Genomic DNA, 13,794 nt, shown 5'->3' on the forward strand with positions numbered 1-13,794 from the left:
CATCTCGGGAAGCAGCCTCAAAGCACCAGCAGTGCAGCTGCTGTTCAGCTCTCTCAGTATACAAAACTCTGCTCACTTTAGTCCACTGTTCTGCTCACCTGCTCCATTCCTTCCCACACCAATTCCAAACCCCTACGTGTTGCCTCCCCTTTTGTGGGCACAGGAGAAGCAGCTCCCCATGCCCAGCTTTTGGTCTGGAGCTGGTTTGAACAGCAAGCTCCAGAGCTGGATCAGTCATTCTGGGTGGGCCAGGAAACAATCTGGCAGTCAATGGCCTCTGGCTGGAGCCAGCCAGACAGACAAGGCTGCCTGCTGCTGCCCAGGCTGCTTTACCCAAGCAGGCCTGCACTGACAGGGATAGAGACCCACCTCTTCATAGGAAACATCTCTGGAATAATTCAGGGACACTGGAGTGGACTGAAGGTCAATGCCAGTGCCTACCTGTTGATGAAATCGGTCTGTGTCTCTCTCTGAAATCATTCTCTGCAGGATGGTTATCTCCTTCTTCAGATTCCCATTGGCCATTTCACTCTTGCTCAGTGCAGCACTCAGGACTTGAGCGTTCTCTCTCCATTCATGTTCTCTGCTTTCCCTCTGCTTCAAAGCAGCAGCCACACACTCCAGGTCTTTGCCATTGGCTTCCCTCTCAACTTCTAACTGTTGGGTAATTTCCTTCTGCCTTTGCAAGAGATAGTCCCTCTCCTGGAGAATTTTCCTCTTCTCTGCTTCCTCTTCCTCCCATTTTTGGAGTTTTTGGATTTGTTTCTTCAGGGTTTCCCCTTCATCTTTCCATCGCAAAGCCAATGTTAATTCTTTCAGGAGTTCACTCTGCCTCCTAAGCTCTTGTTCTCTCTCTATTAGAGTCTTCTTTAAATACTTGACTTTGTCTGTCTGGTACTTGACCTCTTTATCCTTCTTTGTCAGAGTCTGCTGAACATGCTGGAGATCTTCCCGAAGAGCTCTTATTTCCACTTCTATCTGCTTCCGCTCACTTTGAGCCCTGATCTCTCCTTCTCTCTCAGGGAAGGTTTCTTTCAGGAACTCTTGCTCTCCATCATGTCTAACCCCTTCATTCTTCTCAGTTAGCCTAAGCTGGAGATTCTGCAAAGTCTTCAGTTCTTCTTCTACATGCTGTAGATTTTGCCTAAGAGTGTCATTGTCCTCATCTTTCTTCCTCACCACTTCCTCAAGTAGAGTCACTTGTTTCTGGCATGATGTTAGTGCTACTTTCATGCTTTCTTCACGAAGCTGGAACGTGTTCATTTGCTCTGTCTGCTTGAGGAACTCCAAATGGTTCTTCTTCAACATCTGGCTTGCTTTGTCTAGATCCTGCTCTAGACTTTTGGCCTGCTTGCCTGCCACCTCCTTCTGCTCTTGAAGCTCCTGGACATGCTCTTGCAAAGACACTATCTCTTGATGTTTAGCTTCAAGACAAGACTCAGCATATTCTAGTTTTTGCAGTATGGCTTTAGCCTGCACTGCTGTCTCTTCCTTCTGCTGTTGAAGCTTTGTGATGGTGTCCTCCAGAACACAAATCTTGTCTTCTTTTTCTTTCAGACTCAGTGTTGTTGCATGGAAATTTCTATGCTCAGCTTCATGCTTTTCCTCCTTTTCCTTGCATGCCTCACATTGCTTTCTAAGGCACAAAATTTCCTGCTCTTTTTCCTTTAGTTCCACTTGAAGACAATGCAGAATTTGCTTCTGCTGTTCAGAGTCTTGCTTTTGCTTTTGGAAGGTCTCAATCAGTTCCTTCTGAGATTCAATCATTAAATCCTTTTCTTTCAATATTGTTCGAGAGTATTCTAAGTCTCTGTGCAAGACATTAATCTGTTCCTCTTTTTTTTCCTCATAGCTCCTTGTTTGTTGCTTTTGGATGTCCATAAGTCTGTCTTTTTCTTTTAAGGTTGCTAAGGTCTGCTCCAGTTGGTCACGGACAGTCTTTAACTGCATTTCCATCACTTCTTCAATTTCTTGCATTTGCTTTTGCTGTGACTCAAGCTCTTGCTCTTTTTTAGATAAAGAAAGTGTCATGATTTCTACTTTATCAAGAAGCTCTTGCAGATGCCTGTCTTGCTGTTCCTTGTGCTGCTGCAAGAGCCTTAACTCTTCCCTTTGAGCATCACACTCACTCTCTCTGTCCTTAAGAACAATTCTCAGGTGCTCAAGGCTAGCATTTAGAGATTTCACATCTTCTCTCTCCTTTTCCAGTTCTTGAATCTGCTGAGTCAGAGAAAGAAGCTCCAACCCTTTCTCCTTCAGGTTTCCTTTCATATCATCAAGATCCACAAGCAGATTTCTGACTTGTACTGCACCATGCTGTTCTAGAATCATTATTTTCTCCTCCTGGAATTTGATCTCCAGGTGTCTGTCCTCCAGCTCTTTGCTCACCCTGCTGACAGCAGAGTTCTGCAATTCTAACTGCTTCTCCAGCTCCCTTATCAGCTCTTGCTGGGACCTGATCTCTTGGTCCTTCTCTTCCAGCTCTTGGCTCATTTTGCTTAAAACAATCCTTTGCTTTTCTTGCTGCTTCTCCAGCTCCTGTATCTGTTCCTGTTGGGATTCTGTCTTCTGTTCTTTCTCTGTTATGTCCTTAATAACCTGATTAAGAGCAGTTTTATGCATTTCTTTCTGCTTTTCCAACATTCTCATCTGCTCTTGGTACAACTTCATTTCTCCCTCCCTCTCTGACAGGATAGCAGTCACATGAGTGAGATGCTCCTGCAAAGCTTTGGTCTCTGCTGCCTCTTTCTGAAGGATCTCCATTTTCTTCCCCTGGTTTTGCACTTCCTCATTTTTAATTTTTAACATGGACAGGGCAGTTTGGAGTTCTTGTTCAAGAGAGTGATTCTTGTCTATTGCTGTATTTGCTCGAGTTTCAGAGGCTGTGATTGATTCCTCCAGAAGTTTTATCTCACACTCTAGTTTTTCTTTATCTGCCTGCAGCCTGTCCTGTTCATGCTGCCAAAACAAGGAGAAAAAGGGTCACTCATTCCCTCTCTCCCTTTGCTTTTCATACCAGATCTGGACTCCTGCTGCAGGGGCAGGCACAGGCTGCCCCTCTCTCTCTGCCCCTCGGGATGCTGCAGAGCTTTGCTGGGCCCCCCTTGATGCTGCATCTTTCCCAGCTCACTCAGCCCATCCCAGCTTCCCTTCTGCCCTTCCCTGGCCTCCTGCAGCTCCACTCCAGTGCTCCTTTGGGCAGGAGCTGCCAGAACTGCAGCCAGGATTGCAAATGCACACTAAGCAGGATTCAGGCAGTGCCATGAGGATGTGCTCTCCATCAGGGAGGAAGGGAAGAGCAAACAGCCCCAGCCTTTCATTCCCTGCCCTTGGGCTGACAGCAGTGGTTTCCCACCTCTCCTGTGTAGAGTTTCCATGGCTCCATCCCCAGAGCCCCACTGCCCTCTCTGGCAGCAGCAATGGCCACATCAGTCTGTCATTCTCTGCTGCCACTCAGGACGAGTTCTCCCCTTGCAGGCACACGTCCTGCTGGGGATCAGCACTTGCCTTTCCTCTCCTCTCTCCCCACTGGCTGCTCTCCCATGGCCAAGGCCAAACACCTTTCTATTAACAGCAAACTTGGGACTCTCCCCCTCTTTCCAGATCCAGATATTCAGAAATCTGAACATGAGATTGGACACCAGGAATTCCCCAAACCATGCAATGTCAGTGGGGACACTGAGGACATTGAGAACTAAAGGTTCTAGGGCACAGAAGCCCAGCATGGAGGAAAATCAGCAGCAGCCTCAGCATTAACTGGCTTTGCCATGACTACATCATCTTCTCCTCCTTATTCAGAAAAATGCAATTAGAAAAGTTAAACTGGAAAAAAGTTCTCCTTAGAAGTATGAACATGAAGTCCAAACATAGGTAGGAAACGGCACTTGGTGGCATCTGCCAATCTCACCAGCACATCTTTCCTTTCCATCTCCAGCTTTTCCAATTTCTTTTTCAGAGATGCCACCTCCTGACGAAGAGTCACAGCATCTTCCTTCAGGGTAATAGTCTCTTCCTTCAAGGCAGTTTCTAGAGAGGTCTTCTGGTGTTCTGCCCTCAACATTGCTAGAGGAGAGAAGGGGAAGGAGAAGAGGAAAAGAAAATTCAAGTTAAGCTGATGTGCATCCTGCAGAGACAACCGCACTGTCTTCTCTACCTGCTTGTGTTTTCCAGGCCCTAAGCCCACAAAGACTCCAAAGCTGACAGAAATGAAGGAAAATTCCAGGCAGAGAACAAGGCGGGAATCAAGGGGTCAAGGTTCAGAGGAACAGGAACCTGTGTTTGCTCTTGGCCTTGTGCAGAGTGAGCAATTCAAGAGAGACAAAGGAGAGGGATGCCTGTGCAGGCCTGCTCCAGAGAGGCCAATAGCCTGGAGGCTCTGGCAGGGCCTGGAGTTTGGGGGAATGGAGCTGAGGCATCCAGCTACAGCTCCTTAGCACAGACACAGCACCTGAGTGGCACCAGCTGTGCACGGGAGCAGCCCTAGCAGAGCCAGATGGCACTGCCAGCCACAGCATGTTTCTCAGGAGAATGCTTTCACTGGCACTTGGATGGAGAAATCTCCTGCTGGTTGTTTTTCTCCTCAGCCATCTCTGGGCACTTTTCCTCTGCGATGCAACAGTGAAATCCCCACGGGTGAGACAGCATGGGACAGTGGGTGGGAGAGGAGAGGCTGTACCTGCCCGACTTTCATTCAACTGTATCTGCAGCTCCTGATTGCTGGCTCTAAGATTGTCCATCTGATCCTGCCCCGTGCCCAGCTCCAGCTCCAAGGCCTGTATCCTGTTCCTTGCATCATTCTGGAAGAGACAAGCAGAGCAGAATCACCTGTCATTGCCACTGCTGGCAGGAGACAAAGGGCTACAAACACTAAAGCAGAAATAGCCCATGTGGGAGAGGGCAAGCTAGGCAGTACTGCTGGATGTGATTGTGATCCTCTTTGCTCCCCATGGCAGTGAACCAACCCCCCTACAAGGACTGACACCCATCCTTGGCACAGTGCTTGTGCAGCAGCCCAACAGCAAGACAGGATTTCTGGGTACACTGGGCACACATTACCAGATCTTTCTGGGAATGCTCCAGGTGCTGCTGCAGGTCTTGCAGAGCTGCTGCCACTCTGTCCACTGTGAGCTCTGTGGAGATATCCCCAGCCTGAGAGGCAGTTAGGCCCATGACATGATCCTCTTCTGAAAAGAGAAGATATTCTATTTCAAGATTTAATCCAGTGGTGCGCAACAAACAAGGCCTCTCTACCTAGGAGGAGGTGCCTTTGTCATTGTCCTAGAGCTCGCCTTGCAGCAGGATGTCACAGGCTGACATTATTCTGACAACCACTGATGTCAGCACTGCCCCAGAGACAAGTGCATGGGCCCTGGGCTTGACAGGATTTGGTCCCTTCTCCCTTCTGACTCAGTCATTTCTCTACATACAAACATGGACTCATGTCTCTGCAGGGAAGTCAAGCTGTCAAGACTTCCCAAGGCCTGAGTCAGCCTAAACTGACAGGGTGAGTGTGTGATATGAGGGTGACCAGGAACACCCCTGACTCCACTGCTCACCCAGCCTTCCACACTTACCTGAGCTCCAAGTGACCAAGTCCCTGCTGTCCCTGATCATGTGGTGGACAGCTAAAAGCAGTTTGTCCAGCTGGGACTGAGTTTCCTGGTGGGCACCACTGGCCTGTTGACACTGTGTGGCCAAGGCCTCTGCTCTGTCATCAGAGCTCTGGAGCTTCACACGCAGCTCAGACACCTCAGCCTCCAGCACGTGCACAGAGTCCCTCAAAGAGCGTTCTCCTGCTTGGGACTCCTGCAGCTCCTTCAGCAGCTGCTTCTGCCGAGTTGCCTGGGAAGCCTCCATCTGCAGCACTGTGTCCTGCAGGGCCTGGATCTGAAAGATGGATGCACAGAGCCTCAGGGACAGGGCTGTTCCTGAGGCAGCAGAGTGGGCCGCAGGAAGAGCAACAAAGGAGAAATCATTTCAGGCCAAAAACATGCCAAACCCAGAAGGCACAGAAACAAGGATTGCAATGGAGACAAATGGAGAGAAAACAGGGAAAGGGAGGCAATGGGCATCCTTGGGCTGCAGCTCTGAACAGCGGCTGAACTGGCTGTGCTGGAAGTGTCCTGCCCAGGCTGCCACAGCCACCTCTGTGTCCCCACATTGCTCAGAGCCTGGCACAGGCACCAACTCTGTCTGGGACAACACTGCTAACAGAGGGACAGAGAAGCTCCAGAGGAGTCTGCTGCTGCTTCTCCTCCCACATTTCCTGCTGGGACCCGGGAGAGGATGGGGGAAAACTTCTGCAGCAGACACCAGATCCAGCCTCAGGCTCAGGGTGCAGCAGCAGCCCCGGGCAGAACACGGCAGCTGTGGATGCTGCTGGGAGGGAAAAGAGGTTGGGACCTCCAAGGCAAAGGTGCTGTTGTGTGTCCCTGGAGAAGAGGATGCCACTGCACAGCTTACCTGTGTGTTGAGCTCCTGCACTTCTCTTCTGTGCTCTGAGTGGAGCTCCTCGGCCTGGGTAAGGGCAGAACGAAGCTGAGACACCTGACTGATCTGGGCCAAGTTGTTTTCTTCCAGGGTTCTGAGGCTCAGATCCTTTTCTTCCAGAGACAGAGTCAGCCTGTAGAACAAGGCAACAGATGGCCATGAGAGACATTCATATACTTGGGTGCCTCAGAGGGGGTGGTGGAGTTGACCATTGTGTGAGGCAACACTTGGAAAGTGTCAAGCTTTGTCTGGGGTAGATGATGAGTGAGTCCAGAGCTTATGGGTCAGAATAAAAGGACAGACAAGTAAGGGTGACATTGTTGTGGGTGTTTGCTAGAGGTCACCTGAACAGGAAGAGAAGTAGATGAGGCTTTCTACAGGGAACATAAAGCAATCTCAAAGTCACAGGCCCTGGTTCTTGTGGGGGACTTTAGCTTCCCTGCCATCAGCTGGAGAAGGCACACAGTGCAGGATGTTCCTGGAAAGCACTGATGACAACTTGCTGCCACAGGCAGTGGAGGATCCCACAAGGAACAGCATGCTGCTCAACCTTACCCTAAGCATCAGGGAAGGCCTTGCTGGAGATAGGAAGCCTGAGGTCAGCCTTGGCTGCACTGCCTATGAGTGAGACTGTGAAGTTCAGCTGCGGGTGAGGAAAAAGCAGAGCAGCAAGATTACAACCACAGACCTCATGAGAGCTAACTTTAGCCTCTTCAGGGACCTTCTTGAAAGAAGCACATGGGAACAGGCCCTGAAGGGTAAAGGAGTCCAAGCTGATATTCAAGGATCACTTCCTCCAGGCTCAACTACAATGCATCCTAGTGAGCAAGAAACTGGGCAAAGGGAGCAAGCGACCTGAGTGGATAAGCAAAGAACTTCTGTCGTTCCTCAAGTGGAAGCAGGAAATACACAGGAGATGGAAGCAGGCTCAGGCCACTTGGAATGAACATAGAGACAGTGTTGGAGTAAGTAGAAATGAGACAAAGAAGACCAAGGACCACCTTGGAATTAAATCTTGATGTCCTTATCAGGAAGGGCTTTTGAAAATACATCAGCAACAAAAGGAAAACCAAGGATGATGGGTCTCTGTCTGTTCCTAAATGGAAAGGAGACCCTGGTAACAGAGGATGCAGAGAAGGCAGAGTTCCTGAGTGCCTTTATTTGCATCGGTCTGTACTGGACAAGACCAGCCCTCAGGGATCTCTGGCCCAGGAGACCAGGCTGAAGGAATGCTGGAAGGAAGCCTATCCCTTAGCAAGACTTTGCTTTCAAGGAGAACTGGGTTACTGAATGCCTGGGCAAACTTGACATCCACCAGTCCTCAGGCCCTGACAGATGTGACCATGAGTGCTGAGGGAGCTCATGGACACCAGAGTGAGGCCACTCCCCATTATCTTGGAAAGGTCATGGAGATCAGGAGAGGTGCCTGGGGGCTGGAAGAGAGCAAATACCATTCTGGTCTTCAGAAAGGGCATGGAGGAGGACCCAGGCAATTATGGGCCTGTCAGAATCACCTCAATCCCTGGAAAGGTGATGGAATACCTCATGCTGGAGGTCTCCTCTTCCCCACATGGAAGGACAAGAAGATCAGGAATGGTCAGCACTGGATTCACTAAAGATAAATCATGACTGACCAACCTGATTGCCTTCTGTCTGCCTGGGTGGACAAAGGGAGAGCAGTGGATATTGCTTATGCTGGTGTCAGCAAGGCTTTTGACACAGTCACTCACACCATCCTCTTTGGGAACTCATGCAGCAGGGCCTGGAGGAGTGGACAATGGGCTGGACTGAGTGCTGGCTGAACAGCAGAAGCCAGAGGGGTGTAATTAGTGGCACAGGGTCTCACTGAAGGCCTGTCATTAGTGGTGTCTCTCAGGGTTCACTCCTGGGCCCAAAGTTGTAGAACTTGCCCATCAATGGCTTGGAGGAGGCGATGATGCCTTCCCATGAGGGTCACTGTGCATCCCCTCAGAGGGATCTCAGCAGGCAGACAGGAACCTTCTTAAATCCAGCAAGGTCCTGCACCTGGGCAGGAACAGCCCCAGGCACCTGCACAGGCTGGGGCCAACCTGCTGGGAAGCAGCTTTGTGGAGAAGGACCTGGGGGTTCCTGGTGGACAAGGAACTCTCCACAAGCCAGCAGTGGGTCCTTGTGGCCAAGGGGGCCACTGGGATCCTGGAAAGCACCGGGAACAGCATTGGCAGCAGGTCAGGGAGGGGACTCAGCCCCTCTGCTCAGCCCTGGGAGGCACATCTGCAGTGCGGGGTCCAGCTCTGGCTCCTCAGCACTGCAGGGGCAGGAGCTCCTGGAGCCGAGCAAGGGCCTGGAGCATCTGGGTGCCCAGGAAAGGCTGAGGGAGCTGGGGCTGCTCAGCCTGGAGAGGAGCCCCAGCTGAGAGGGGCCTCAGGCCTGGCTGTCCCCGTGTGCAGGAGGGGCAGAGCAGGGCCCAGGCTCTGCTCCCTGGGGCCCAGCGACGGCACCAGAGCCACGGGCAGGGACCGATGCCCAGGAAGTTCCACCTGGACAGGAGGAAGAAATTCTTCCCTGTGCAGTGACCGTGAACAGGATGCCCAGGGAGGGCATGGAGTGTCCCTCACTGGAGACATTCCAGAACCATCTGGATGCAACCCTGTTCCATGTGCTCTGGGATGGCCCTGTGTGAGCAGGGAGGTGGGACCAGATGAGCCACTGTGGTGCCTCCCACCTTACCCTTTCTGTGATTGCCTTCATGGGGCTTAGACAAAAAATCATGGGTATAACATGTCTTATGTCAACAAAAAGCATCAGATGCCAGGCTGATCCAGACCCCAAAGGCTTCAAGTTACAGGCCCCAAGGTGGAGCTGATGGATGGATCCAGCTCCTTACAGTGCAGCTGGGGCAGTGTCAACACACCCACTTAACAACACAATACCCCCTAGAGGGAAAGGGCTACCACAAAAGCCTTTGTCTACAGAAAAACTCTATCTGAAGGCCTAAAAGAAAAGAAAATGAAAGAGAACATCCAGACAATGAGACCTGTCTGCACGGAGAGTTCAGAATCTGCCACTTAGGGAATGCTGCCAGAGCCCCTGGCAGGTGCAAAGATGGCAAAGAGGGAATCCATTCACCACAATGCAGAGTGTCACAGACTTTCATTTACCTGGTTTTTTCCTTCTCTAAGGCATTCACTGAAGCCTGCAATTCTGAATTGTGCTGAGCCACTTCTTCCAATCGACTCCTTTCCCTCTCCAAATACTCCAGATGCACTTGCAGCTCTTCGTTCTGATGTTCTGCCTCCTCCAGCATCTTCTGCATCTGCTCAATCTCCAGCAGCTTCTGCCTGGACTCCTCCTGGGCCTCCCTCACATCTTGCTGGGCTCTCTGCACAGTCCTTTCCTGGCACTCTCGGGAGGCTGCCAGCTGAGATGTCAACTCTCCCACCTCCAATCAAACAGAACAAAGCAGTCAGAGGCTACAGCCACAGCTACAGTCACAGTCAGCCACAGCACAGGCTGTGAGCAGAGGTAAAAGAGAATTTTCCTCTACTCCCTGTCGTGAGAGCACCAGATTCACAAAGAATATGGACAAATTGTTTCAGTCTCTAAGTGGCCCACCACCAAGGGCACCTGAGAAAGCACCTGCCAAAGCAAGGCTAGCAAGAAGAGGCCAGCAGGAATCCATGCTGCTGCTTGCTGGCCAACAGCACAGAGGACTAGCCCAGCTGTCCAGAGCAGCAGCTGACATTCAGCAGAGCACTGAGTGTCCTTCAGAGCAGCTGCCATGGAGCCCCCAGAGCATGAGACAGCCCCAGGGCTCAGCCCAGCAGCTGCTGCTCTGCCATGGAAAAGCAAGAAGGCCACAGACCCCTCGCTGCATGACTGCAGTGCCACTGCTCTCTCACTCACCTGCTTTTGTAGAGCCTCCCTCTGCTCAAGGAGGAGATTCATTTCCTCTTTGAGGCTGTGTAGCTCCTCCTCGTGCCTCCTCTGAGCTGCCTGGGCTTCACTGTGAGCTTCCTCCAGCTCAGCTTGCAGATTTGCCTTGATGGTCTGGCAACACAATGCAGAGTCACTTCCTGGGACCTGCCCTGAGGCTCAGCTTTTTCCACTTGCTGCCTCAAAATCCCATTCCCTCGGCTGCTTCTTTTGGCTTCTGTACCCAGCTCTGCTTCCACTGCAAGCCTTCCTTCCTGGGGCTGAGCTCTGGAGCTTACCAGGCTCTGTGCTCCCAGGGCCTGAAGCAGCCCTTGCTTCCTCAGTCCCAGGAGCTGCCTTTTGTGCCCTTGTCACTGCCCTGCCCTCTGTTGCCTGCCTACTCACACTTACCTGCCCCTTCTCTTGCTGCTCTGTCACCTCCTGCCTGAGCTGCTGGACCTGCTGGCGGGCTCGGCTGAGCTCTCCCTCAGTTTGGAGCAGTGCCTCTGATAAAGCACTCTTCTCCTTCTGCTCTTCCAGCAGGACCTGCACAGGAGGAAAGAGCAGAGGGCTTCACACTCCTCCTGCAACATCCCCGTGGCAAGGGCCAAAGGCTGATGGGCTCCCGTGCTCTCAGAGCACTTGGCTGCTGCTGCCCTGGGCCACTGCCTGCCCTGGGGGAGACACAGCTTCCCAGGAAGTGACTTAAAACCCAGCCCAGAAGACATCTCTGCATTGCTGTTCAGAAATACTCCAGGCAAGCCTTTAAAAAGATTTTTCTCTTGTCAGCATTCTTGCTGCACCCTCCACATGCCCACAAAAGAAAAGTCCTACAAACTCACCTTGGCCATGAACATCTACCAGTACACACCAAAAGGGCAGCAGAAGGAGAACAGTGAAGATACCCTGAGGTACATCTTTGAACAACAGAGCTCAAGAGCAGCACAAAACTCTCAGCTGACAGCTGATGTTTCTGCCTGGCTTCCTATGAGAGGGCTCATTCCTGGTGCCAAAGACAGCCCCGTTCAGCTTTCACCTCCCCTAATTCCGTGCAGAAGACACGGAGGGCATGCTCCACACAGCCCCATATCCTGCCATCTCCCACAGCTCCAGCCTTGCAAAAAATCACACCAGTTCTCCTCTCACAATCATTACCTCTTGCTTGGCATTTTCAAATCTAGTTTGTTCCTCTTCTTGTTGTGCCAGCAGGGTGGCAACTTTCTGCCTCATCTCAGACAGCACCTTCTTGTGCTCCTGCTCTCTCTCTGCCTTCTCTTTTTCCCATTGCTCCAGTGTCTCCTGCATCTCTGCACGGTGCCTTTCACGCTCACTTGCCTGAGGAGGGGAGGAAAACTTTGCAAGATGACGTCCCAGGGAAGCTCGTGCTGAAAGATGTGAAGCTCCATCCCTCCCACAACCCCCAACTGGAAAAGACAACAGTACTGGCTTTCTGCACAGCAGAAACTGTGTCCTGTCAGGGAATTCAAAAGGAGGCTCAGCAGGTGCAGGAATCACAGACTTGTGGAACCTCTTCTGCTGGCAAAGACCTTCCCAAGCACCAAGTCCAAGCACTCAGAAGAGGAGGTGTCACCTTCCCCTCTCTGCTGCCCCAGTCACAAGGACTGAAGGACCAGGGACAAGGGGCCTGTTCCATTTGCTTCCAGCCCAAAGCTAATCCCTCTGTCCACCATGGAAGCACAGCAAGAAAGGAAACGAGTTCCCAAGGCTGCAGCCACCAGCACTGTTGGCATCTGCTCCACGTTGGCATCTGCTCTGTGGCTGGTGGGACTCGGGGATGATCCTGCCCTGGGCTGCCACGCTTTGGGTGGGCCCTGCCCAACCTGCTCTGGAACTCCTCTTACACCCTCCCTGAAGCCATGGCTGCATTTACTGTCCCAGCACCATCCTGGGGCCCTTCATGCTCCTCCAAGTCTCAGCTGCTGGCTCTGCTGCCCAGCCCAGCAGCGGGAGGCCTCTGGCAGAGAATTGCTGCCCTTTCACACCCTCAGCCTCTGCTTGTGCTACACCAACCCACAGGGCTGGCTTGGACAATTCAGAAGCATATTGTCCCCTACCAGGTCTTGCAGGAGCTTCTTTATTTCCAGTTGCTGAGCAGTTCCCTGAAGCCTGAGGCTTTCCTGATGCTGCTGCTCTGCCTGCAGGAGCTGTTGAGCTGTGTCTTCCTGTTCCTGCCTCCTGAGAGCTCTCTCTGCTTCCAGCTCACCTTGCAGGCACTTCACTTCTCCTGCAAACATGACCAAGAGCAAGAGTCAGGGTCTTTACTGACTTTACTGACCTCAGGCCCTTTCAGTGCCTCCAGCCCCACCACTCCTCAGAAGCTCTGTGGACAGAGACAGCTTTGCAGGGTGCTCAGCTTCTCTAGGCAGGGGCAGCACCACAAACAAAGCACACGAGGTTCTCACCTTCAATCACCTCCTTGGCCTGTGTGATTATGAGCACTTGAGCTTCCAGATGGTTCCTGGTGATCTCCAGCTGTGATATCTGCTGCTGAGCAGCACACAGCCTGGATTGCAGGCTCTCCTTTGCTGACCTACAAGTTGCAAATATGGACAGACATGAGTTGCTTGCTCCAGACACCCACAGCCGCTTATTCCAGGGTGATGTGGCTCAAGATCCCCACGCCTGAGGATGGAAAATGGGTCACCTGGAAACTTGTCCACAGAAGGCACATCTGGGCCATTTCCAGAGCAGAGCAGGGCCTCTGAGGGACTGCCCAGGCCTTCCTTATGGCCTGGCCTAGCACAGACTGCCCAGCCCAACTTGGACTCAACAGCCAAATCTACATCTAAAAAGCACAGAGGATACAATAAACCTCTGTGTAGTGTTTATCACTTTTATCATTACAGCTCTTCAGCCCTGTCCTGTCCAGGGCCTGCTCCCTGCCACTACCTGGTCTCTGCCAGCTGCTTGGAAAGGTCATGTTGGTGGCGCTCCACGGCTGCCAGTCGGCCCTCAAGGGCAGCCTTCTCCCGGCCCAGCAGCTCCTTCTCTCTGCCCACCTGGGCCAGTTCATGCCCTTGGTCAGAGGATTCCTGGCTCAGCTGCTCCAGAGCTTTGCTCAATGATTCTTGCTTCTGGGAAACCTGCAAGTGGGACAAGGTACAGCTGGAGCCCTTCCTGGGCAGCCCTGTGCAGAGCCAGCCAGTGCCACCTGACAGGCAGCCAGAGGACAAGGAGCACCTGTGCTCTGGCCTCCAAGTTTCACAGCATCTGCCCCATGCAGCTCTGATAGCCTGGCCTGCCAGAAGCCTCTGGCACTGTTACCTTGGGAGTGCTGTGGCAGGCCCCTGCTTCTGACAGACAGCTCTTCCCAACAAACATCCACTCAACTCTGTGTTTTCATCCAAAACACTGCATCTTCCATAAGTGCCACTTGGCTGCAAATTTGCT

General features: G+C 52.1%; 1 protein-coding gene across 2 annotated transcripts in view; it reads right to left on the bottom strand.

The window, feature by feature from the left end:
• Positions 1-13,794, bottom strand: part of CEP250 (centrosomal protein 250) — a 29,101-nt gene that overhangs the window by 4,379 nt on the left and 10,928 nt on the right. For both annotated transcript variants that reach the window (XM_064729803.1, XM_064729801.1), the window contains exons 15-27: positions 13,294-13,487; positions 12,807-12,934; positions 12,459-12,628; positions 11,539-11,718; positions 10,795-10,929; positions 10,375-10,518; positions 9,630-9,910; positions 6,463-6,622; positions 5,574-5,886; positions 5,056-5,183; positions 4,676-4,796; positions 3,908-4,062; positions 442-2,958 (exon numbers count right to left, since the gene is read on the bottom strand). In XM_064729803.1, coding sequence (XP_064585873.1) covers positions 442-2,958; positions 3,908-4,062; positions 4,676-4,796; positions 5,056-5,183; positions 5,574-5,886; positions 6,463-6,622; positions 9,630-9,910; positions 10,375-10,518; positions 10,795-10,929; positions 11,539-11,718; positions 12,459-12,628; positions 12,807-12,934; positions 13,294-13,487 — 4,626 coding nt within the window. The remainder of the gene's footprint in view (positions 1-441; positions 2,959-3,907; positions 4,063-4,675; positions 4,797-5,055; positions 5,184-5,573; positions 5,887-6,462; positions 6,623-9,629; positions 9,911-10,374; positions 10,519-10,794; positions 10,930-11,538; positions 11,719-12,458; positions 12,629-12,806; positions 12,935-13,293; positions 13,488-13,794) is intronic.

Source organism: Zonotrichia leucophrys, chromosome 20, assembly GCF_028769735.1.
Source record: "Zonotrichia leucophrys gambelii isolate GWCS_2022_RI chromosome 20, RI_Zleu_2.0, whole genome shotgun sequence".
NCBI lineage: Eukaryota > Metazoa > Chordata > Aves > Passeriformes > Passerellidae > Zonotrichia > Zonotrichia leucophrys.